At 47.5% G+C, this 24,518-nt stretch overlaps 1 protein-coding gene across 1 annotated transcript; it reads left to right on the forward strand.

Moving 5' to 3' along the window:
• The first annotated feature begins 10,307 nt into the window (after positions 1–10,307).
• On the forward strand, positions 10,308–16,399 carry LOC127694629 (polyunsaturated fatty acid (12S)/(13S)-lipoxygenase, epidermal-type). Its single transcript, XM_052196175.1, has 14 exons — positions 10,308–10,442; positions 10,762–10,963; positions 11,146–11,227; positions 11,308–11,430; positions 11,519–11,622; positions 11,767–11,927; positions 12,195–12,338; positions 12,438–12,647; positions 13,984–14,070; positions 14,269–14,438; positions 14,575–14,697; positions 15,721–15,820; positions 15,929–16,096; positions 16,220–16,399. Exons 1-14 carry the CDS (start codon positions 10,308–10,310, stop codon positions 16,397–16,399), a joined length of 1,989 nt encoding a protein of 662 aa, XP_052052135.1.
• The last annotated feature ends 8,119 nt before the right edge of the window (positions 16,400–24,518 follow it).

Here is a 24,518-nt window from a genome sequence, read left to right on the forward strand (position 1 = left end):
CTGGAGTTACAGATGGCTGTGAGCTGCTATGTGGGTGCTGGGAACTGGACCCAGATCCTCTCAAAAGCAACAAGCACTCTTAACTACGGAGCCCGCTCTCCAGCCCGTATTTGTTATTATAATGGCACAGACATTACAGACAGTTCAGTAGCAGCTTCTTTATATGACTGTACGTGCCCCCAAGAGAAACAAGAATCATAAATTATACCAGATGGCTGTGAAGGGTCATTTTGCTGGAGTTGTTTTATTTTTTTATTGTATTATATGTATGGAGGTTTTGCCCGCATGTATGTCTCCATACCATGTGAGAGTCTGGTACATACAGAGGCCAGAGAGACCTGTCAGACCCCCTGAAACTGGAATTAAAGACAATTGTAGGTGGTCATGTGGGTGCTGGAAACTAAACTCGGTTCCTCTGGAAGAGCAGCCAATGCTCTTAGCCCCTGTTGCTGGAGTCTTGGTGGGGTATACAAAATATGGACGATGCTGTGAGGTTTCTGGGTATTCCACATGGGGGCAGCATTGAGCTGGAAAGTGAACAGCCCATAGCTGTGGGAAAGCCCTTAAATTCAATCTCAGTTATCTGGGCTTTATTTTATTCTCTCCTATAAAAAAAGACTATCAGTAAGACTGTTAGAGAGACACAGTGTTATGTAAGTCAAAGAAACAGGGTGTTTAAAACGGCATTCTAGGACATGGGTATTTCAAGACTGTGAGGGTGGAAGTACCTGTCTATGGTATCAAGTATCAGGAGAGGGAACGGACACTTCAAAACCCTGCGTGGAATGGAGATAGAAGTACACGTCTTCCAAATGGAGGCGTCCTAGATTGCATCCTGTTGCTGTGATAAAACCTGGACCAAAACCGACTTGGGGAGGAAGTTTTAGATTATGGGTTTTAGATTTAGAAGCAGAGAGTGCACGGGAGAATGCCACCTTATTGTCTTGCTCTGGGACTAACATTCATCTATCTTTATCATACAGCCCAGACCCACCTGGCTAAATTTGTCATCACTCACAGTGGGCTGGAGCCGCCTACATCAATTAACAGTTAAAAACCATGGCCAGAGCCAATCTGATGGAAGCGAGTCTCAACAGAGGCTCCCTCCGCCTAGTGTGTCAGGCTGACAACCAAGAGTAGCTCTCATAGGAGGTGAGGTTAAGGATAAACCACGAGAAAGAATTCTATACCTTTTGGGGGCTGGGCATAGATCCATGGAGGGGTTACCAGAGGCGTCGCTGGAGCAGAGAAGAATGAAGAGACCGCGCACAGAGAATCATGGGAGGCTGTTGCAGTGGGGAGAGTGGAATTGATACAAACGTGGCGTGGGCTAGGAGGACGAGTCAGTGGCAGAGTGTGTGCTGCCTGGTGTACTCCAGACCCTTGGTCCTGACACCAGCACTGCTGGGCTGTCACGCAGGGCTACAGCTACATCATCTACATTTATGTCATCTAATACTATACTACCTAAACTATATCATCTATATCTCTATATACATATACATGTGTGTGTGTGTGTATGTATGTATTTATCTCTGGATCTGGATCTTTATAGAGAAAGATAGAGTAAGAGAGCAGAATTGTTGGAGGACATAGAAAGGGACAGTGTAGGAAACAGCAATGGGGGGGATAAGAAACAGCAGGAAATACTCTGGGGGGGGGAGGGGATAGTAAGGAGTATGTCCCAGGATGAATCACAAATCAAATAATATATGTAAATCACTAAAGTCACAGAATACTCAGAAATGTCTGCTCTCTGTGTGGATGTTCAATTCCCCACAGCTAAACTGAAGGTCCTTGTAAGAGTGTCAAGTTCTAGGCGAGTGGATTTTGCTTAGGTGAGGCTCATGCTCCGTGGAGTGATGAGGACTGAGGGCAGAGTCTTCTTGGAAACCATCTGGGTGCAGAAGTATCAACAATCAAGTCAGAAGATGAGATCTAGTGCTACAAGGAGAACTTGAGCCAGATCAGATAGGGAAGGAGCGTGGGTACTTGAGACATAATTGGGGTTTGCTGCAAGTCCAAGAGAACTGGGAAGATTATGCCTTTGATAAAGATGATGGAAAGAGTAGATAAAGAAAAAAAAAAACTCATAAAAAGAAAGCTTGGGAAATGTTGGGCGCCACCATCAGGGGAAGGATTTGGACTTGATGTGGCTCATAAACATGCAGAGTATGACACGGTGCCAGGTGTGTTGTGAACCAAATGTGCTGTTACTGTGACTGCTAAGGAGTATGGAGGGAAGGCTTGTGCTGTAGGGTCCAGTGTGAGAATGGACTATCAGGAGACCTCTAGCTTACCATCTGTTTTTGTGTGTGTGATGGGATCTCATGTAGCCCAGGCTAGCCTTGAGCTCACTGTGTTGTTGAGAATGACCTTGAATTCCTGGTTGCTCCTCACTCCCAAGTGCTGGGATTCCAGGCATATGCCAACCAAGTGTCTCAGCTTCCCCTTTCCTGAAAGAGACCCTTTAAAGTGTGTCCCCTGTCACAGTTTGGAGGTGTGAACACTGGGGCATGGGGCACAAGGAAGGGAGCTTTTAAAAGGCCCAAGCTGGTTATAGAGGATAACCTCCTAAAGGGTCAGATGCTCACTTAGCCTCAGTCTATGAAGAGGAATGCCATGGTGGGGAAATTAGGACGGCGGCAGGGGGAGTCTGGTCTTATTGTTTTCGATAGTGTGTAAACAAGGATGGCCTGCACATCTGGGTCAAAGCTCTCTATTCAGGGGCCATATTGAAGCCAAGATCACTGTACTTTATCTCCCTTATGTCTAAGTCAGATCTTCTTAGCACTGGGCATGCACCACTGAGTTACCAGGCATACAGACAAGGCTGTCTGCACCCTGACCGATGGTTCAGTTATAAGGTGAGAGCAGACCCTGCCCAGTTCCTTCCTTAGACCCATGGGTAGGGCGTGGATGGATCAGGACTCCAGCATGGATGAAGAGCCTGTGCGCATGGCCGCTGTTCCTTCCAGTCCCGCCTCCATTTTCTCAAGTCTACGTTTCTTCCCATGTGGTGATCACAAAACCTTAGGTCCCCTCTTGTGTTAATGTGTCCTAATCTCATTTTGATTTGGAGGAGTTTTCTATTGCCTGATGTTTGGAAGTGGGGCTGAGATGGGTATTCCAAAGACCACCTGGAGAAGCTCAGGCTAGAGTCATAACTCCTATTTTCTAATAGGCAATAATAGATACGGAGAACTGGTGGCTTTTCTTCCTAGGAAAGAACTTCACTGTGGGCTCAATACTACCATGTCCTGTGGCACTCATTTCTCTGTCTCTAAGGTATGAAGAAAAAGATCTAGATACATAGCTAGAACCGATGTGTTTAGAGCTACATCACTGATAGCCAGCGAAGATAAAACCATCTTCTCTACAACATTTGTCTGTGAGAGGGAGAGGCACACAGTAGTTCAGTACAGTACTCAGCATGAGCCAAGGTTTGAAAGCTAATGGCCAGAACTAAGCTGGGCAAAGTTTAGGTTTCTTAGCACAGAGGGCAGAAGCTCCCTGCACCTCTGCCAAGTCAGGTCCATTGTTTTGGCCTCAGAGACTGGGGTTGTGGGGGGACGGGTGGGGTATGTGTGGGGGAGGGGAGTAAAGGACAGGAGGGTAATTCAGTCCTGAAACACTGCCCTCCCCTTCTCAGGGGTGGGGTTCCACAGGAATGTTTTGTAAAAGTGCTCTCTTAGAGAACAGGCCACTGAGTGTGTCCCTCTGTCCCGGCTTGTGTAGAGATAAGTCCTGACAGCTCCTCCTTCCTTCTGCTGCCAGGAATCTCTGTTCTCCCCGTTGATCCATCAGCTTCACAGATCCGGTGCCGATCCTCATTGAAACTCACAAGCATTTCGTTATTTGGCCCCCGTGGTTTCGTGAACTGATTACAATAGAAGAGTTTGTCTTAGCGGGTTACACAGATCCCCACTCTCCTCTGTCTGCCTTCAGACGGACAAATGTGAGTTGAAAATTCCCTCTTCTGAAACATCCAAGAGTCACACTTGTGCACTTCCCCAAATCTCTAGTGGTCATGCAGATGAGGGCCTCCACTTAGCCGCCTTTCAAAGGGGGTGGGGGAGGGGTTCCTTTGTTCCTAAAGCCCAGCTGGAGGGATCTGAGGGAAGTTTTCATTGAGACTGAGGATGTCTACAAAGGAAATATTATGAGAATTATGTTGTGTGTGTCTCGTCCTAATAGGCCTTTCTGTTTCTGTGATAAAACACTTGCCAAGAGTGAGCTGGGGAGGGGGACTTCACTTCATCCTGTACTTTAGAGTCCATCATCAAGGGAAACTAGTCCAGGAGCTCAGGACAGGAATCTTGAGGCAGGAACCGTGGCGCAGACCACGGAGAAGCATTCCTTGTTTACTGACTGGCTCCTCACGGTTTGCTCCACCAGCAAAGTTTCTTACACAGCCCCGGCTCATCTGCCTAGGGGATGCGCCGCCCGTAATGGACTGGGCCCTTCCATAGTAATCATTAATCAAGAAATCATCACACAGCCTTGCCTATAGGCCAGTCCCGGGAGGCAAGTCTTCCATTGAGACTTCCTCTTCCCAGGTGACTCTGGTTTGGGTCAGGCTGACAAATAGCAGCCAGCGCACTCTCCAAACCCTGATGTGCCCCTCTCTTCCCTGGGGGAAAGGGTGAGGGTTATATTAATGGGCTCTTGTGCTCTCTGACTTCTATCTGGGTTGACTCAGTGGGGTGGGGATGGGGGTGGTGTTCCAGCAGGTCATAGGGGAGCAAGGGAAGTAAGTTAGTGTCCAGCTTCCTTCCCAGAAGGGCATTAAAGGCTGAGTGGGGCTGGAGAGATGGCTCAGTGGTTAAGAGCACTGGCTGCTCTCCCAGAGGACATGGGTTCAGTTCTCAGCCCCATCACACCAGCTCACAACCATGTGTGACCCCAGCTCTGGGGAATCCAATGTTCTCTTCTGGCTTTCATGAGCACTGTATGCACACGGTGAACTTACATACATGCAGGCAAAACACCTGTACATGTAAAATACAATAAAAATTATAATATAAAATAATAATTATAAATAAAAATGAAAATAACATAAAAAGCAAAATAGATACTGTTCCTCTGCTCACTTTTAATAAAATAAGTTAATTCATGAAAGTTGAGAATCAGGCTTAGGACAGTGCAGTGGGAGGAGGTGTGGAAAATGACTGGCCAATGGGTGCTGCAAGATAAAGTCTAGAAGCAAGAAGTTCCAGGGTAATAGAGACACTCTGGGGGCACTATAGGTAACAATTCTGTACTGTACACTCTAGAAAGCAAAGAGAAAATTTTCAAAGAAGTCTTATTATAAAGAAATGGCAAATGCTTGAGAAAAAAAAATGAATGTTTAACCTGATTCAAACAAAATATACATTATCAAAATGACATGGTAGCCCATTAATATGTATAACTTTTGTGTATCAACTAAAAAATAAAGAGGCAAACACACACATATCTATATATATCTATATATCTGTCCCGACCCTCAGGACAGTCAACGGGGTTCCTTGGACCACCTAGGGGATAATGGGGGACAAGAGATACAAGAGATGGACAGCAAGACAGGATTCTTGTTTTTTTAAAGATTTATTTATTATTATATGTAAATACACTGTAGCTATCTCCAGACACTTCAGAAGAGGGAATCAGATCTTGTTGTGATGGTTGTGAGCCACCATGTGGTTGCTGGGATTTGAATCAGGACCTTTGGAAGAGCAGTTGGTGCTCTTAACTGCTGAGTCATCTCTCCAGCCTGCAGGACAGAATTCTGATCAAGCTGTCAAATTTTATTTTCTCACACCACAATATAAAGGAAAGCAAGCAGGATGTAGGGAGGGGGTATGAGGGGACAAACATTGTCTCCAGGGAAGGGGGCAAACATTGTCTCTACAGAGTAGTCTCTCAGAATTATCTTTCAGAATCTCATGGGAAAGCTGACTGGGTTTCAAGGAAGCTGGCTAACTAAAATGATCATGAGGAGATGAAGTGGAAAGAGATTGCTATAGTAACCTAACCGCAGGTGAGCTCTGTTTGTTCTAACCAACTCAGGCGAGCTCTGTATGTGCTGACCAATTTGCTATTTGGCAAACCTGAAAACTAGTATTTTTCCTTCTAAAAGCAGGCTTGAGCATGTTAAGATGGCTGAAAGGAAGAGGTTTTGAGATCTATGTGAGAATGGCTCTCTCTCTCTCTCTCTCTCTCTCTCTCTCTCTATATATATATATATATATATATATATATATATATATATATGTATATATATATATAACAAATCAGGTGCCTAACCATATCTCACTGGGGCAAGCAGTTCCTACAGATAACACTGCCCTGTTGAGACAAACAACCACAGGAGAAGAAAGCCATTGCAATGTGATCTTCTCAGACCTGAGCCCCTCTGCCCACCCTTTGAGCCCTGACCAGCTCCCCTCCCCCCTGCAGATCTTCCATCCCCCACACAGTCAGTTCCTTATTCTGCTCTCCTAAACCCAACAAAAAGACCTTAGAGTGGACTTCAGGATTTCTTTTATTTGCCACTATTGTGTGTGCATGACGTGTGTGCATGATGTGTGTGTGTGTGTGTGTGTATGATATGTGTGAGTGTGTGTTTGGGTATGGAGTGTGTGTGTGGGTTCACAGGTGGGCATGGCATGATATGCATGTGGAGGTCAGAGGGTAACGTTTGTGAATCAGTTTTCTTCATCTACTACATGTTGAGTCAAATTCAGGTCATCGAGCTGTGTCCTAAGCATGTTTTCCTGCGGAGCCATCTCTCTGGCATGAACTTTGAGATGGGAATTACAAAAGAAGTAACTTTATTGAGATATAGATCATATTGCCAAACAAGGATTGAAAAGTTTTTGATTTGATTCAAGGAGTCATTGAGCAAACCAGTAATCAGAGGGGCTGGGAGTTCTGAGGAAAGGGGCCCAGCTCCTGTCTCTACGTCATCTCTTGAGACCTGTCTCTACATGAAGTCATCATTTCTTCCCACATATCTGTAACTTGGACTTAGTCCTGTTAGGAGTTCGGTCATGTATTTGCTTTAGTTGGAAGCACACTTTGAGGTAATGTGGGCAACAACAGGAGGTTTGTTGGAAGAACTCGTAGGCATCTCTTGCAACACAAGTGGGTCTCACAGGACTTAGGAATTCCCCGCCCCTTCCCCCCCCCCCCGCCCCCCGAAGCTGGTGGCTTATCTGTCTTCTCCTTTCCCTTGCTGTCCTAGGGAAACGGGGATGGCACAGGCAGAAAGGACAACACACTGTGCTCAGCACTGTGGGTAAAGAGCCTAAGTTGTGGGGCTGGAGAGATGGCTCAGCGGTTAAGAGCACTGACTGCTCTTCCAGAGGTCCTGAGTTCAAATCCCAGCAACCACATGGTGGCTCACAACCATCCGTAATGAGATCTGGCTCCCTCTTCTGGGATCTGAAGACAGCTACAGTGTCCTTACATATAATAAATAAATAAATCTTTAAAAAAAAGAATTTAAAAAAAAAAAAGAAGAAGAACCTAAGTTGTGACAGATGGTTGGGTGACTCAAATGTAAGACCTGAAGGTTCAGAGTCAGGGGAGGAATTCAAGCTAGTCGCCTCCCAAAGACCCTATCTCTGAGCACTGCTGTACTGGAGATGAGATGGAGACCCAGGAGCTCTTGAGGGGCATTCAAGGTCCAGACCCTAACTGCTAGGGGACTTACCCTGTTATCTCCTCGAAAAAGACGGACATGAATGCCTTCACTGTGCCAAATGCACGCAGCAAGGATGGAATATGACACTTCAGTGCCTGCCTGGTACACTGTATGCCTGCTAAGAACATAGCAGAGGGCCGCATGGACAAGAGCGCTCACTCTGAAAGCAGGCATTTCAACCCTCAACACCCACAAAGTAAGCTAGGCTCGGCCTTGTGTGCCTGTGACCCCAGCACACACAGGGAGTGGCGATGAGCAGGTCCTGAGGTCTCACTGGCCAGCCTAGACGGAGCAGTGCACTCCTGGCTCAGTGAGAGACTAGACACTGTCTCAAGGAAATAAGGTAGGGCTCAATAGAGAAAGATACTCCTGAACGTTCTTCTCTGGTCTGCACACACACACACACACACACACACACACACACACACACACCATGAAAAGAACACTTGTTTAGGACTCTGGAGGTTGAAGTAAAAAAACTGCAGTTCAGGGCAGCCTGGGCTATATGGTGTATAGTGAGAACATGTCTCAAGGGGACAAAAGCTATGTGAGCTTTCAACTATGCACATGAACTATGATAATTGTAAATTGTGCATCCCATAGATAAATATTAGCAATGGGCTGGTAGCATAACTATATTTTTTTTCATTTTTTATTATTATCAATTTTATTTTTTTTAATTTTTTTATTCGGTATATTTTTTATTTACATTTCAAATGATTTCCCCTTTCCTAGCCCCCCCACTCCCAAAAAGTCCTGTAAGCCCCCTTCTCTCCCCCTGTCCTCCCACCCACCCCTTCCCACTTCCCCGTTCTGATTTTGCTGAATACTGCTTCATTGAGTCTTTCCAGAACAAGGGGCCACTCTTCCTTTCTTCTTGTACCTCATATGATGTATAGATTATGATTTGGGTAATCCAGGTTTCTAGGTTAATATCCACTTATTAGTGAGTGCATACATAACTATATTTTTTAAATTAGAATCAAATAGAATATTCTGTGACTATATAAGCAAGATTCATTTAAAAAGCCCTACCATGATACTGATGTGAAATGGGCAAGATAGATGTTAAAAAAAAAAAAAAAGCCAGGCATGGTGGCCCAAGGCTTTAATCCCAGCACTCAGAGGCAGGTGGATCTCTCTGAGTTTAAGGCCAGCCTGGTCTACCGAGTGAATTCCAGGACAGCCAGGGCTGTCTCAGCCCTGCTGGGAAGGGTGCCTGCAGGACCGCAGCTGGGCTGGAAGAGACCTGGGGGCCTGGGACTCTGCAGGGGGCCTGGGGACTGGGGAGAGGAGAGGAAGCCTTATCCCAGAGAACCTGGGAAGATAGCCAGGGCGTGGGGTCAGGTACAGTGGACTGACTGCAGGGAAGAGGACAGTGAAAAGAACACCAGGGGCGGATTGGGCCTATCTCCAAAAAACCGACTACAAACAAACAAACAAAAAGGTTGAGAGAGAGCTGATGAGGAACTGGACACGCTGCCTCAGTGTTTGTTCCACAGGATCCCTCAGGCTCCGGCTCCACTGTAAGTTCATGAAGAGCCACCTCAAGGCTTGTCAGAGAGAGTGCATCTGTGTGCTTTTAGATTCGGGTCTTAGCCGTGTATTTTGACTGGCTCTTTAACCTCGAGGTAAGACTGGTTCTTTAGCAAAACCCACTGTGGATTCAGGGACTTTTGTCCACAGCAGCAGAGGTGGACCTGGATAGAGGCAGGGGTAGGGTCAGCAGGGGTAGGGTTGGCAGGGATAGGGTTGGCAGGGATAGGGTTGGCAGGGGTAGGGTCGGCAGGGGTAGGGTCAGCAGGGGTAGAGTCGGCAGGGGTAGGGTCGGCAGGGATAGGGTCGGCAGGGGTAGGGTCGGCAGGGGTAGGGTCGGCAGGGGTAGGGTTGGCAGGGGTGCCACAGGACGGACAGGTATACCCTGAGCTGTACTTGCTCTGAGGAGGAAGGTGGACAAACTCTGGGAGGTGGGGTGGGAAGACTTAGTCCTGAAGAGAGTCCTCTCTCCTGTTGCTTTCCCTGTCCCCTTCCCTGCAGTCTGTCCTGATCCTCCTGTGTTTGATATCACCCACCGGGCACAGTACGGGTGCTCAGCCTAAATAAAGCCTTGGCTTCAAAGATCAGGTTCCAGGGAGGTCTGATAGAAACTTCAAGACTCTAGGGGAATTCCAAACTCCCTCCGCGGGCTTTCCAGTTCCAGCAATGAACACCTCTACTGCACCTGCCCTCAACAAAACTCTGTGTCCTTGCCAAGATGCTAAGCTCATTTCCACGGAAAAGCACACCCCACTCGAAGCCTTCCTACTGCTCTCATTGCCGCCTGCTGCTCGTTGTTTTCCACTAAAATTGGGTGGGCGTGAGGCTTAGCTAGCTTAGCTCAGGGCTGGGGGCAAGAAGCCCTCGACGAGTAAACAAGGTAGGGATGCATTTTGGGAAACTGCTGGGAACCAATGTAGAAACAGCGAAGGTGAGAATTAGATACTTGCACTTTAGTGGGGGAGGTACCTGTGTGGGCGGGGGCAACTCAAACATAAAACTCTGGTCTAGGTGTGGCTCTCTGGAGGCAGCCTCTCAGATCCTCTTAAGAGCAGCTTTTCTCCCAAGAGGAACAGCCGAGATGGTCAAGTACAAGATCCTCGTGGTCACTGGAGACTCGCTTTTTGCAGGTTCCACCAACCCGGTGCAGCTGTGGCTGGTGGGCGAGCATGGGGAGGCAGACCTTGGGAAACAGCTGCGGCCACTGCTGGGAAAGGTGAGTGCGGGCCACTGGGTGGGCTCGCAGAGACTGGGGACCTGGGGGCTGTGGGGAGGGGAGGAAGCCTGATCCCAGAGAACCATTGAGAAGGTGATCCGGCCATGACAGCAGGCGCAGGTGGACTGACTGAGAGGAAAGGAGAGGCTGGGCAGAAAGAGGGGCAGGGATGAGACAGCACTGGGGCGACCCGCTCCTTCCTCCACACCACGTGGTTCAGGTCTCTTTCCTTGAGTGCTTCTTAGAAGCCAAGCTCACTGACACCGCTGCCCTCACGGAGGACCCCAGGCTTGCTTAAGAGTTGTGTCCTATCCCACAGAAGACGGAGCTAGAGATCGACGTCCCCGTGCATCTAGGGCGCCTCCTGGTGGTGAAGCTGCGCAAACACAAAGGCCTATTCGATTCTGACTGGTTCTGCAAGTGGATCTCTGTGCAGGGTCCGGGGACCCAAGGAGAAGCCTTTTTCCCCTGCTACAGTTGGGTGCAGGGCAAGCAGACGATCTGCCTACTCGAGGGCACTGGTGAGGACTCTGGTGAAGGAAGCAGGAGGCGTGTTATGAAATAAAGGAAAAGATTAGAGACTTGAGGATGAAGGGAAGGGGGAGAAGGGAAAGGATGAGATAGAGGGGACAGGAAGACGGAGCGACCCCAGCCCAGAGCAGTGTCCTGATAGGACACAAACTCTTATGTCTGTCTCTCCCAGCCGTGAAGGTAAACGATGACACTCAGAATCTGTTTAGGAGGTATCGAGAGCAGGAGCTGGAGGACCGAAGGAGTGTGTATCGGTGAGTCCAAGAAAACTGTCGATCCCCTCCCGAACCTCCAAACCCACTGCCCCACTCAGGACTCTGTATTTGTCCCCCAGGTGGGGCTCCTGGAAGGAGGGATTAATCCTGCCTATAGCAGGGAGTACAGAACGGGACCTCCCCAGGAACCAGAGATTCATGAAGGATAAGGATTTAGATTTTTCCCTCTCTCTGGCCAAAGTGTGAGTACTTGGTTGAATTTGCGCAGTTTCGCCTTAAGCTGTAAGGTGGGCTCTTTCTCCATCTTCTTGCATGCTGTTCTTTGCACAGGTTGAAGGACCTTGCTGTTAAGGGGCCTCTAGATTTTTTAAGTCGTGTACAAAAACTAGAAGATTACAAGAAAACATTTCCACATACAAAGACTGCTCTGTCAGGTCAGTTACCCCAACTTCCTAAAGTCTGTTACTCAGAATTCCAACCCAGATATCTGAGAGAACTGGGGAGAGAGGGCAGGAAGTGAAGGGTTCGCTGGAGGACACCTTTAGAGCTCACACTGTGTTCTCAACTGATGTCTTCAGGGCGGGTCCGTGATTCCTGGAAGGATGACGCCCTCTTTGGGTACCAGTTCCTCAACGGTGCCAACCCCATGCTCCTGAGGCGGTCCGAGCGCCTTCCAGCCCGGCTGGTCCTGCCCCCAGGGATGGGAGACTTACAGACGCAGCTGGAGAAGGAGCTCAAGGTGCTGAGCTGCTTTTCTTTAGCCTGCGCACCCAACTCCTCCCCACAGTTCCTACTGCTTTGCCTTCTACTTCCTTGCTTCTTCCCCTCTCCTCCTTGTGTGATGTAGGGCGCTGCGGAGTCTTGTGTGCGCCTGGGGAGACCAGTTGCTTAGTGTAAAATTGTTGGGTGGTAGAAAGAGAACCCCCTTTGGGAAAGTGAAAGAAAGGCAGGTTCTGAACTGACCCCAGCCTCTTTATCTGCCCCTGCGCCCTGATCGCTCCTGCAGGCTGGATCTCTGTTTGAAGCTGACTTCTCTCTGCTGGATGGGGTCAAGCCTAACATCATCATTTTTAAGCAGCAGTATGTGACAGCCCCTTTGGTCATGCTGAAGCTACAGCCTGACGGAAGGCTCTTACCCATGGTCATCCAGGTGCGAGGAGCCCCGTGTCTTTCCTGACACTGATTCTCGTCAGGTTCTTAGACACATAGATCCTCAGCTCCTGTCTCCTCTCTCTGTCTTCTGACCTAGCTCCAGCCACCTCGATACGGATGTCCCCCACCCCTGCTCTTCTTGCCCTCAGATCCCCCCATGGCCTGGCTCCTGGCCAAGATCTGGGTCCGAAGCTCTGATTTCCAACTGCACCAGTTACAGTCACATCTGCTAAGGGGACATCTAATGGCCGAGGTTCTCTCTGTGGCCACAATGAGGAGCTTACCCAGCCTGCATCCCATATACAAGGTATTTCGGGGTGTCTGACACTGTGCACCTGCTGTCCGAAGTTCACACTCCTCAGGGAGCATCCACTCAGGATCTGCTCTTGGACTTATAAAGCAGAGCAGCTGTTTTAGTCTCTCTGTGTGAACACACAGAGGCACACACAGAAACTGCTACAGGAACCCTGAAGGCTAGGGACAGAGTAAGAATAAGTTTTTCACGGGAGTTGCAATGTACATTGGCGGGGCTGTCTGATAGGTAGGGAAGTGTGGATATTTCCCTAGGTAGGGATATTTCAGAAGGAGCACCCCATTGTGGTGAGGGAGGAAAGGGGTGTGGGTTATGTTGAATATTAGGTCTTACTGAAATCCTAGGAAGTGATTAGCATGGTAGCAGGAAGTGGAGAAGATGAGAAGGATTTGGAGAGGAGAACCCAGAGGCACGCTCTGACCGGATACTTGTAGACATCTGTCTGAATGCATCAGTGGAGGATGGTGATACTTGAGAATGGGGTTCGAGGTTCCGATCTAGTTAGCAGGAGAGAGAGAGACAACTGGAGGAAATTCTCTAGGCATGGCACCACCAAAGAGCCTGAGACAATTCTAGTCAGCCCCGCCCTGTATACAGAGGTAGAAGGAGCAATGGAGAGCGGACACAGTGAGGTGGGGGAGGGACAAAATGTGAGTCGGTGGCACCAGAGAAGAAAATGTTTGAAGAGAGGGGCTGGCTGGTTTTCCTCTCTCTCTCAGCATAGTTACAGAGGAGGATACTTTGTCAATGTGGCTGTCTTTGGTTGACTTGTTGGCAAGGCTGTCTTGGGGAAGCAGAGATGCTGGAAGTCAGATTGTAGGCTGAGTGGGACCTCCGAGTTGAGGAGGTAGAGACTCTGTGGGAAGCTTGCTCAGAAGGAGAAATGAAAGATTGAGTCCTTCTGGGAAGGGAAGGGAGGTGGAGTCAAGGAAGAATTTTCTTCTACAGGGCATTAAATACTAAGGGAGGAAGAAAAAGAGAGGGAGAGGGACAGAGGGAGTCAGAGAGAGAGAGAGAGAGAGAGAGAGAGAGAGAGAGAGAGAGAGAGAGAGAGAGAGAGAGAGAGAATACTTGTCAAGGTAAATGGGGGAGGAACTTATAGCCAGGGATCCTACTGGATTCTGTGGTTTGAGATCACTGACTGCTGGAATTATGATAGCAAACACAAGATTTTGCAAATAAGTAGTGAAACCCTGACCTTTGACCTCGGAGGACTTTGGGAAGATATTTCTCTCTCCCTTCTCATCACGGCCCGTCTCATTCCCCTTGCTCTGTGGATCCTGCCATTTCTGGGGTTTGACTGCGTCTCGTTTCTTTTCCTCACAATCAGCTCCTTGCTCCCCACTTCCGCTACACCATGGAGATCAACACCCTGGCCCGGAATAATCTTGTCTCTGAATGGGGAATTTTTGATCTGGTATGGAAACGGGATGGGCGAAGGGGGAGGGGCGTTCGATGTAGGAAGTTTCTCAAAGGTGTTTCCCTCACATATTCTTCCCCCAAACTCAGCATTACACAGGAGGGCTGTCCTTCGTTTGCCTCACACTTGAACGGCCTGTACACCCTAATCTCCTCATTTTATTCCGTGGCTTGCTTGGTCCTGGATTGTCCTCAGGTGGTGAGCACTGGGAGCGGCGGCCATGTGGACATTCTCCAGAGAGCCACGTCGTGTTTGACCTACCGCTCCCTTTGCCCTCCGGACGACCTGGCTGACCGTGGGCTCTTGGGTGTGAAATCTTCTCTGTATGCTCAGGATGCCCTCAGGCTATGGGAGATCATCAGTCGGTGAGGGGGGGGGGTTGGGAGTGGGGCTGGGGGAGGGGAGGGGAGTGGGACATGGAGGATGGGGGAGTGGGGCACAGCAGGTCTCAAACGCCCTTGCCTGGCTCTGAGGCTGTGTGCTGTCTTCTCTGGGGAACAGGTATGTGGAAAGGATGGTTGAGCTCTTCTACAGGAGGGACCAAGATGTGAAGGAAGACCCAGAGCTGCAGGTCTGGTGCCGCGAGGTCACTGAGGTCGGACTGCTTGGGGCCCAGGACCGAGGGTGAGGCACAGGGTCCTCTTTGCACCGCCGCTGTCCACAGTCCACATCTGGGTCTATGAAATACTTCCCTGGGTGTCGCCCGGGCCTCCAGAAGCTCTAATGAGCACCGTGGGTTCTGCAGCCTTTGCCTTCATGCTCCCACAGGATTCTCTCTCCTCATCACACCGAGCGGGGACAGTTCTCCCTCTTGGATACGTCCCCTTATCCATCCCTACCCTTTCTAGCAGCTCCATGGCCCAGCCTTTATATATCAGTTTTGTTTTTATTATTAACTAATTTTTTTTATGTTCAGGGATTCTTTCCTTCCTTCTTTTTCCTTCGTGTAAATCCTCCCATGCACCCCTCCTCAATCTCTTTCACATCCATGACCCCCTTTTCATTAAGTGTTACATACATATATGTATATCCATGCATACACGTATACACATCTATTCTTAAATATATAAACACACTCTGCTCAGCCTGCATAATGTTAACACATTTCTGGTTTTCGGAGCTGCCCATGTGGTATTGGATGACGGGTTGGTGTGCTGTTCCTGGGGGAAGACTGTTTCTCCAGCTCTCGGCTTTCCTTGGGTGCCTCTGTGTGGGGTCGAGGCCCCTGGTCTTCCCCCTGGCATTTAGCATGCCCATTGTCATCCTTGGTTGGCCCATGTTTAGGAAGTCATGATGGTGAGAACTTATGGGTGTAGTTTCTGACTTCTTAGGAGACAGGGTCTCACCCAAACTCCCTGAGACTCTGACTCTTATAATCTTCCTGCTTCTTCTTCGGAAAGATCCCTGAGCCTTAGGTTGAGAGTCATGTTGTAGATGTATCCGTTGGGACTGGGCTCCACAGCTCTGCATTTTGATTGGTTGCGATTTTCCATAATGGTCTCCATTACACATCAGTTTTTGAGTGCACACTATAGGTTGTAGAGGCTGTGACCAGAACAAGGCCTCTGTGTGTCTCCAGATATTTCTGCCTGCCTGAGATCTGCCTCCTATGCTGGTCTCGAACCTGCCTCTCTTTATTTTGGCCAGGTTCCCCCTGACCTTAGAGTCCCGGGCTCAGCTGTGTCGTTTTGTCACTATGTGCATCTTCACGTGCACTGGTCAGCACGCTTCTACACATCTGGGTCAGGTAATCTGTGTGATCGTTTCCCGGGGCTGCTGGGATATAGGACGTGGGGAGAAACACCAAATGCCTGGGCAGTCAGCCTGAATTTCTGAGTGACTCTTCTACCTGTAGCTGGACTGGTATGCCTGGATCCCAAACGGCCCGTGCACCATGCGGAAGCCCCCACCCACCTCCAAGGATGTGACAGAGAGGGACATACTGGACACGCTGCCTTGTCTCCAGCAGGCGCGGATGCAGATGACATTCACCCAGTTCCTTGGCAGACGCCAGCCTGTCATGGTCAGACACAGATGCCTGGGTCCTGACCTGGGGGTGGGGAGGACAGCTTGACCAAGGCTCAGTATTCTTGCCTGAGAGAGACCTTGCCCGAGGTCCTGAGCCATTTTGTTTTCTCTCTCCTAGGTGGCCCTGGGGCAGCATACAGAGGAGTATTTCTCAGACCCTGGGCCCCGGGATGTGCTGAAGCAATTCCAGGAGGAGCTGGCTATCATGGACAAGGAGATTGAAGTGCGGAATGCGAGCCTGGACCTGCCCTATGAGTACCTCCGACCCAGCCTGGTGGAAAACAGTGTGACCATCTGAGAGGCCTTACCCATCTCAGTCCCAGAGGAGGCCGCTGACTCTGTGTGTCTGCAGTCTTGTCCTCCTTGGCCACACCCTCTGGAGAAAAGACAGCTTCCCACCACACAGGCCCTGGGAAGTATACAGCGATCATTCCTATTGCGCCCTAACAACAACCGTCCTAACTCTATGCCAACCCCAGTTAATGTGCTTGTTTAGTCCTGAATCCCTGTTATGTTAATAAAAAAATCTGATTAAATAATGAAGTTTGTTATACAAAGCGAGAGAAGGTGAGAGAAAAAGACCTTATTTTGTTTCTTGCTTTCTTATTCAGATAAAGGGATCAAGAAACGATGTTTTTCCTGGAGTAAAAGTCTCTTCCCCAAAAGTTTCCTTCAACTGTAATACTCTCCAGACATTGTCATGGCTGACTGGACCCAGTGGAGCTGAGGATCGTGGCTTTTAATGCTGGATTTTAGCTCCAGGCTTCTCTGAATCTTTAACACACCCCTCTGACTGCCTGCACTGAGCTCACACATCCCAGCTCAGCATCCAACTGCCACAGTCTCTTCTCAGACTGCATCTCACTCCTCAGCCCTTACCCAAGACCCTTGATAAGGCTTCATTTCTTCCCTTGCTGCCAATGCTAAAACAAACCACCCAGCCTAGAGTCCCAGGCACTGAAGAAAGATGGACGAACACATTCCCAGGAGGAGGGAAGAAAAGAGCAAAGGGCATCCACACGGAGAGAACAACGTCTCTCTGTCACTGTTAGCAGTGACAGAAGCCTGTATAGACACCCCCAATAGCTTTACCAAAGATAACCTATTAGAACTAATAACCGCGTGCAACCAGGCTGCAGCTCAGGCTTGTAAATCAGTGGCACCTGAGTATCAATAGTTAATTATCTGAAAATGAAGCAAACAGAGCCATCTCATTTCTAAAAAATAATCTTCCCTGAAATATCTGTACAGGTGAAAATGACAACCACCGAGGAATATTAAAGAGGACACGACAAAATGGAAAGATATCCCAGATTTGTGGATTGGAAAAATCACCGTCATTAAAAACATCCGTGCTACAAAGAGCATTTTGTAGATTCAAAGCAGTCTTTATCAAAACACCAATTCATATTGACATTATTCCCAGAATTAAAAGAAAATTGTAAAATTCTCAAAACAAAAACAAAACCAACAATTCTAAAATTCGCTTGTGGAACCTCAGAACAAAACCAAACCAAACCGAAAGCAACTCTGAATGTACAAAATAAACTACAGTTAAAGAAAGCAGGAGCCATTACACAGACTTCAAAGTGTACTTCGAATCTATGGTAGTCAGAACGGCGAAGTGCTGACATCAATGCAGGCGTGTAGGCCACCGACAGAACACGGAGGCTGAGAATAAACGCACACAGCCATGGCTAACTGCTTTAGACAAAGTGTGGCTACGGCATTAGGGAGAGGATGGCCTCTCTAACAGATGGACCTTGAAAAGTGGGATGTCCACATGCAGAACTCTCTCTAACCAGCTAGAGAGAGAACTCAAAATGGAGTCAAGTTTAGTGTCACAGCTGCAACCATGAACAACTAGAACAAGACATAAAGGACGTATTCGAGATGCCCGAACTGACAAGCGTTGCACTCTCTAAACTAACAGAAATCGTGTGTGTGTGTGTGTGTGTGTGTGTCTGTGTGTGTGTATCTGTGTATGTGGGTGTATCTGTGTGTGTGTGTGTCTGTCTGTCTGTCTGTCTGTCTGTGTATCTGTGTATGTGGGTGTATCTCTGTGTGTGTATCTGTGTACGTGGGTGTATCTGTGTGTGTGTGTGTGCACGCGCGCACATGCCAGTGAGATGGGTCAGTGAATAAAGGTTCTCACTGCACAAGTCCAACAACCCCAGTCCAGCCCTCGGAACTCACGCAGAGATGGAGGGAGGGAACCAACTGTACAAAGTTGTCCTCTGGCTGGGCATGACTGCTGTGGCACGTGCATCCACAATTACAATCAACACAAAGATTTTAATTAAAAATAGTAAGTACTCAGGGCTGAAGAGATGGCTCAGTGGTTAAGAGAACTGACCACTCTCCCAGCAGTCCTGAGTTCAAATCCCAGCAACCACATCATGGTACCCATCTATGAGGGGGTCTGATGCCCTCTTCTGGCATGCGGGGTGGGGTGGGGGGGAGGGGGGTACATGCAGCAGAGCACTCATATATTAAAGAAAGAAAACTTTTGGTGTAAACGAAAGAAAAAGGTGCCTTTCAATGCATCAGTGGTAGCTCCACCCACATGGGCAGCCATAGTTAAACTTAGTAGGTCACATGACAAAGCCAAAAGAAAGAGAGAATGTAGGAGAAGGAGTTGTTAGGAGGAAGGTTTATGGGATCAGAGAGAATGAGAGAGGGAACCAATGTATTATACATGTCTGAAACTGTCAAATAATAACATCTTTTGCTGGGCGGTGGTGGTGCACGCCTTTAATCCCAGCACTTGGGAGGCAGAGGCAGGTGGGATTTCTGAGTTCGAGGCCAGCCTGGTCTACAGAGTGAGTTCCAGGACAGCCAGGGCTACACAGAGAAACCCTGACTCAAAAAAACCAAAACCAACCCCCCCAAAAATATTAAAAAAATTTTTTTTTTGGTTTTCCAAGCCAGCAGCTGGGAGAGCGGAAGGAAGGGTGAATCGGGAAGATGGCTGAGGAGCAGGAAGTTGCAATTAGAGAAGCCATAGTTGAGCCCGGTCTCCTCCTTGCAGGGTAAGATGGATGCAACGTAAGATGATGACACATTCTGAGTGTTTTTATAAACTAGGAGAAAGGCTGTTAACATCTTTCCTCATAGAGAAGGAATAATGGGGGCTGGAGACATGGCTCAGCTGGTAGAGCACTGGCTGCCCTTCCAGAGGTCCTGAGTTCAATTCCCAGCAACCACACGGTGGCTCACAGCCATCTGTAATGGGATCTGATGCCCTCTTCTGGTGTGTCTGAAGACAGCAACAGTATCCTTACATGCATAAGATAAATAAATATCTTTTAAAAAGACCCACCTTTAACCTGGCCACAGCTCCTGGCGGTAGCCTCCACGAAGGTCTTGGAGGAAGGAGACTTCTCCTCTGCCTGCTTGCTCTCGCTCTCGCTGGAAGTCCATTCTTTTGCTGCCATTTGAGCCTGTTTCTTTGGAATTTCGACATACTGAAGCCCAGCTGAGACACTCAGCCTTGTAGACTGAACAGCACTGGATTCTTAGACTTTCACTTGCTAAACAGCTTTTGTTGGATTAGCTGGACCACAGCATGCATACATATATATGCACATATATGCATGTATTTATGTGTGTATACATATATGTGTATGTATATGTGTGTGTGTGTGTGTGTGTGTGTGTGTGTTCATTCTATAACTTCTGTTCCTCTAGAGAGCTCTGCCTAACGCAGCAAATGATGCTTGGCTCCTTCCTAGACATTTCCCTGTGGCTAGCACCCACAGTTTCTGATCTCTGTCTCTTTCTTTTCCTTGCCTGTCCTCTTCTACCTGCCCTATATGTCTGCTTTTCCTGTTGTCCCATTCCTGTCTCCCCCATGCACGTCTACGCCCCAGCCTCTCACTGTGAGGTGCCCCATCCCTCCTCTCACTGCTACTGACATTTGACTTTTTATTTATTTATTTGTGTGCTTGTCTTTGTGCTATCAGCTCAACCCACTCTATTTAAAAGGAAAGCTTTGTGTAGGGCTGAAGCCTCGTGGGCTTTTCCCTGTCCGCCTACCCAGTCTATTGACGTCCTTGCTCATGTTTAGGCAGGGATGCCAGTGAGACTCTGTGGGTGTCGCTACTGACACAGCAGACACAACCTCACAGAAAACTCCCTGATCCCCCAGTTCTAAATCCCTTAGGCCTCTCTTCCACAGTGTTCTCTGAGCCTTAGGGGTGGGAGTGCATTGTGAATGTATCCACTGGGACTCTGCATTTTGATTGGTTGTGGTATTATGTAATGATCTCTGTTTGTTGCAAATATATATTTCTTCTTGATGAGTGGTGAGGATTACACTTACCTTTGGGCATGAGAACAACCCTACACAAAGATCCACAGACAACCAAGAAATCCTAAGAGCAAGATAAATACTTTTCTCCAGGAACGGGCATACTAATTAATTGGTTATCCAATACCAAGTGGTCAATCCTGAAAGCAGACATGTAACAGTATATAGATAGGACAGGTTATTTTTAGAAATATATATTATACAATAATATATATGAATAAAATAACAATTAATGAAAAAGGAAGCTATGAAGTTGCAAGAGATAAAGGAAGGGTGGATGGGACGTATTGGAGGGAGGAAAGGGAAGATAGAAATGTTGTAACTATATAATAATCTAAAAAGTGCCAAGCGGTATATAATAATCTAAAAAGTGCCGGGCGGCGGCGCACACCTTTAATCCCAGCACTTGGGAGGCAGAGGCAGGTGGATTTCTGAGTTCGAGGCCAGCCTGGTCTACAAAGTGAGTTCCAGGACAGCCAGGGCTGTCTGGAAAAACAAACAAAAAAATTAAAAAAAATAATCTAAAAAGTAATAAAGGCAAAAATGAAATATCATGATTAGGTAAAGACTAAGAGAAACTTCATTGAGCCTAATGTTGCAATGCCAGAGAAAGGCGTAAGAGAGGGACTCCTTGCTGACTAAAACAAAAGGAGCATCCAGAAAAGTGTGGAACAAAGCTGCAGTCCTTCTTGGAGGGCCACCGGAGGATGAAAATGGCTGCCACAGAGCGCGAAGTCTTGTGGTGGCAGAAAAGCCAGAGGGAACTGTTCAAGGCAGGATTTTACATTACTCTGGGGCGGGAACTCCGAGAGTTCTGGCGCAGTTCTGCAACATGGTGGCCATTCACCTGTGGAAAGAATTCCAAGTCACGGGTCCATCATTCTGTTTCACCGCAAATGTTATTTGAGTTTTGTTTCGGAGAAAACCTCTAGAGGGCGCTCTCTTTAAACAATAGACGCTGGCTGGTGGAGGTGACCGTGTTAGCGTGGGGTTGGGGTTTGGTGCTGCTTCTCTGCACCAGGTGGTTTCTAGTTTTTCTTTACCGGTGTAGCAACATAACAATCTCAAATGTCTAAAAAAGCGAAAAAGAGTTAATACTAAATTATGAGTACTTTCCAACCTTGTTTTGTTTTCTTCCCAGCAACAGAATTACTGTGATTAAGGAAAGAAAGGAAGGAAGGAAGGAAGGAAGGAAGGAAGGAAGGAAGGAAGGAAGGAAGGAAGGAAGATAGATAGAAAGAAAGAAAGAAAAACAGAAAGAAAGAAAGAAAGAAAGAAAGAAAGAAAGAAGGAAAGGAAGAAAGGAAATCTACATAGTTGTGGTTCTGCTTGGAGTTTTACAAATAAAAGCAAAAGTTTTAAAATAAACAGATTTAAAGATTAATACACGTGTTTTAGTTGAAAATACTTCAACTAAAAGGCGTTCTTATTGCTTATTTCCTGGTATTAACTTCTATTTCCTCCTTTTTTGTGCTTTAATTGTATCTCTTTGTCTAATTTAAAAAAAAAAACAAAACACCATCAGTTGGGGTGGAACGTGGCTTGAACACAGTGTCCCCAGGGGACAACTGTGTCCCCAGGGGACAACTGAGTTCCCTATCCCCTCATGCACTGAAATGTTTTATTTTCTGCAGTTTGTTTATTCCTTTTTCTTTGTATAGATCATGCTTTTTTTTTTTTTTTTTGGCTTAAGTCTGAGAATTCTTTGACTATCTCTGTTTTTGTTGTTGTTTGGTTGTTTGTTTTTGGTATTTTAAGACAGATTTCTCTGTGTGGCCCTGTGTAGTCCTAAAACTCATTCTGCAGACCAGGCTGGCCTTGAACTTTCAGAGATCTGCCTGGCTCTGCTTCTCGAGTGCTGGGATTAAAAGTGTGCATCAGCACCACCCAGCCTGACTCTCTCTTCATACTGACAGTCTTTCCATTTTTTCTTGAATGCTACACAGATTCATATTTTAGACTCGTCTAGTATGCGTTCCAAGGTACTTTTTATAGAAGGTGTGATGCACTTTCTATAAAAGGTTTATTTATTTGGTACATAAATACCAAATTTTTAGAAACATGGCTCAGAAGTTAAGGTCAGTGGTTGCTCTTGCAGAGAGAGGACCCGGGTTTGAGTCTCAGCACTCACAATGGCTTACAGCCGCCATCTGTAACTCCAGTTCCAGGGGATCTGTGGCGCCCTCTTCTGGCCTCTATAGGCACTGCATACACGTGGTGCACAGACATTTACAGTCACCATGTGCATAAAATAAAATAAAATAAAATGTTACAGCTTTTTTTTTTCTGAGAAGGCTGTGGCATAGCTGTGTTGCTCCTACACTGTGTTCTACTGCTCTGGGTATTCTCTCCTCTCAGTCTTAATTCTGCATATTATAGTTATGTAAGTCTCGAAAATGAGTAGACCGACCTTACCTATCACTTTATTCTTGTCAATTGTGTTAGCCATTCTAATGTGGTTCCCTTTGTATAAAAGTTTTAGATCAATCTTACTGATATGCACATTATTGTTGGAGATTTGAAATAAATTGTATTAAAACTGTGCCTCTTTGGGGGAGGATTGAACTTCTGACAAAGTCTTCAGGCATCAGGCATAGTACGCTGTGGCACTTGTCCACAGATGCTTTTCTGCCCGGATGGTGGCACGTTCTGTAGGACTTACTGTTCAGTACTCCTGCTTGCGGCACTGTAGTTCAAATATTGGCATTCTTATGCTTCTGTAAACGTATAGACGCATAACCTAATTTTGTATGTTCTATGCAGTCATGTCCCAAGCCAACAGGTGTGTGTGTGTGTGAGAGAGAGAGAGAGAGAGAGAGAGAGAGAGAGAGAGAGAGAATGTGTGTCTGTGTTGTATTTATATTGTGTGTGTACATGTGTGTGTCTGTGTGTAAGTGTGCCTACTTAGAGACTTATCTACTCTTTTTATTCCCTCGGTTGCCACTAGACATCTGGCAATGATGGCCCTAGTAGCACAGGGAATGAGAAATGTGTGTCCTCAGACCTAGAAATGACAAGAGCCAAGGGGCGGCTGACATCTGAAATAGAGGCAATGGCAAACGCAGGGCCAGTCCCAAGCCCCAGAGTCCTTCATTTCTCAGATCTTCCACATGGAAGGAAATGTGAGTTTCTCCTCTGAAGCAAACCCACAGGATCCAGGTAGCTCCCCTAACTCACTCTAAGCCCGTGACAACTGTCCTCTGGCTAGTGTCACCTGTGTGGCAGGATCTGCTGGGACTCTCCTGTCCAGCCCTTCCCCGTGCTGTGGCCATCTTCCTGCAGAGCCTCCGTGCCAGTGTGGTCTACTGCCTTGCAGAGTCCCTCCCTCCCTGTGTCTCCTCTTCCCACGCTCCCCTTCAGCCACGCAACTCCAATTCATTTGTGATTCTTTCTTGTAGGAGCAGAGACCCGCCCTGAAAGCTTCCATTTGACTATCTTCAAGTTGGCATTTTACCATTAAAAATGTTTTAAATGTATAGTTTGAGAATTTGGAGGTGTGTGTGTGTGTGTGTGTGTGTGTGTTCTGCTACTCGTGTTGCTAGTGCTTCTCGTGAGGAAGCGGTTCTCCAGGTAGGGCTCTTTCTCCATTGAGGTTTTCAAAGCCGAATTGCAAAAGGAAAGCTGAACACAGGCCGAGTATTCATAAGGTGAACACTGAATAGAGCTGGGAACCTTCCTCCCAGATCACAGGGTCAAAATGTTAGCGGCAACAGGACCAGGGTGGGAGTGGGAGGGGGTACCAGGGGAAGATTGTTCATGACCTTTCCTGGAACAAGCGAAGAGTCCCGGAACTTGAGAGCGTCTCTCCTTTGCTTCGCTGATGGCGCAGCACTTCCTGTCCTATCTACCAGTAGGTGGGTCACTTAGGACGGAAATTAGACTATAATGAATCTAGAGGTTGTCTGCTGGCTTTTCTGGCAGCCACTTTACAGCTACCCAGTGTTGAAAGTCACCGAAAGAGGAACGCCTGGCCTTTGGGCACCCTGTTCTCACTAGGGTGAAGTGGAAATTTAGCTAGGTCGTGTAGTCAGTTCGCAACATGCGACGCTTTCACAGCTATTTAAATCAAGGATATTTTTTTTTTAACCACCCCAAGAGCCATTAC

The sequence above is a fragment of the Apodemus sylvaticus genome, chromosome 10, assembly GCF_947179515.1.
Source record: "Apodemus sylvaticus chromosome 10, mApoSyl1.1, whole genome shotgun sequence".
Lineage (NCBI taxonomy): Eukaryota > Metazoa > Chordata > Mammalia > Rodentia > Muridae > Apodemus > Apodemus sylvaticus.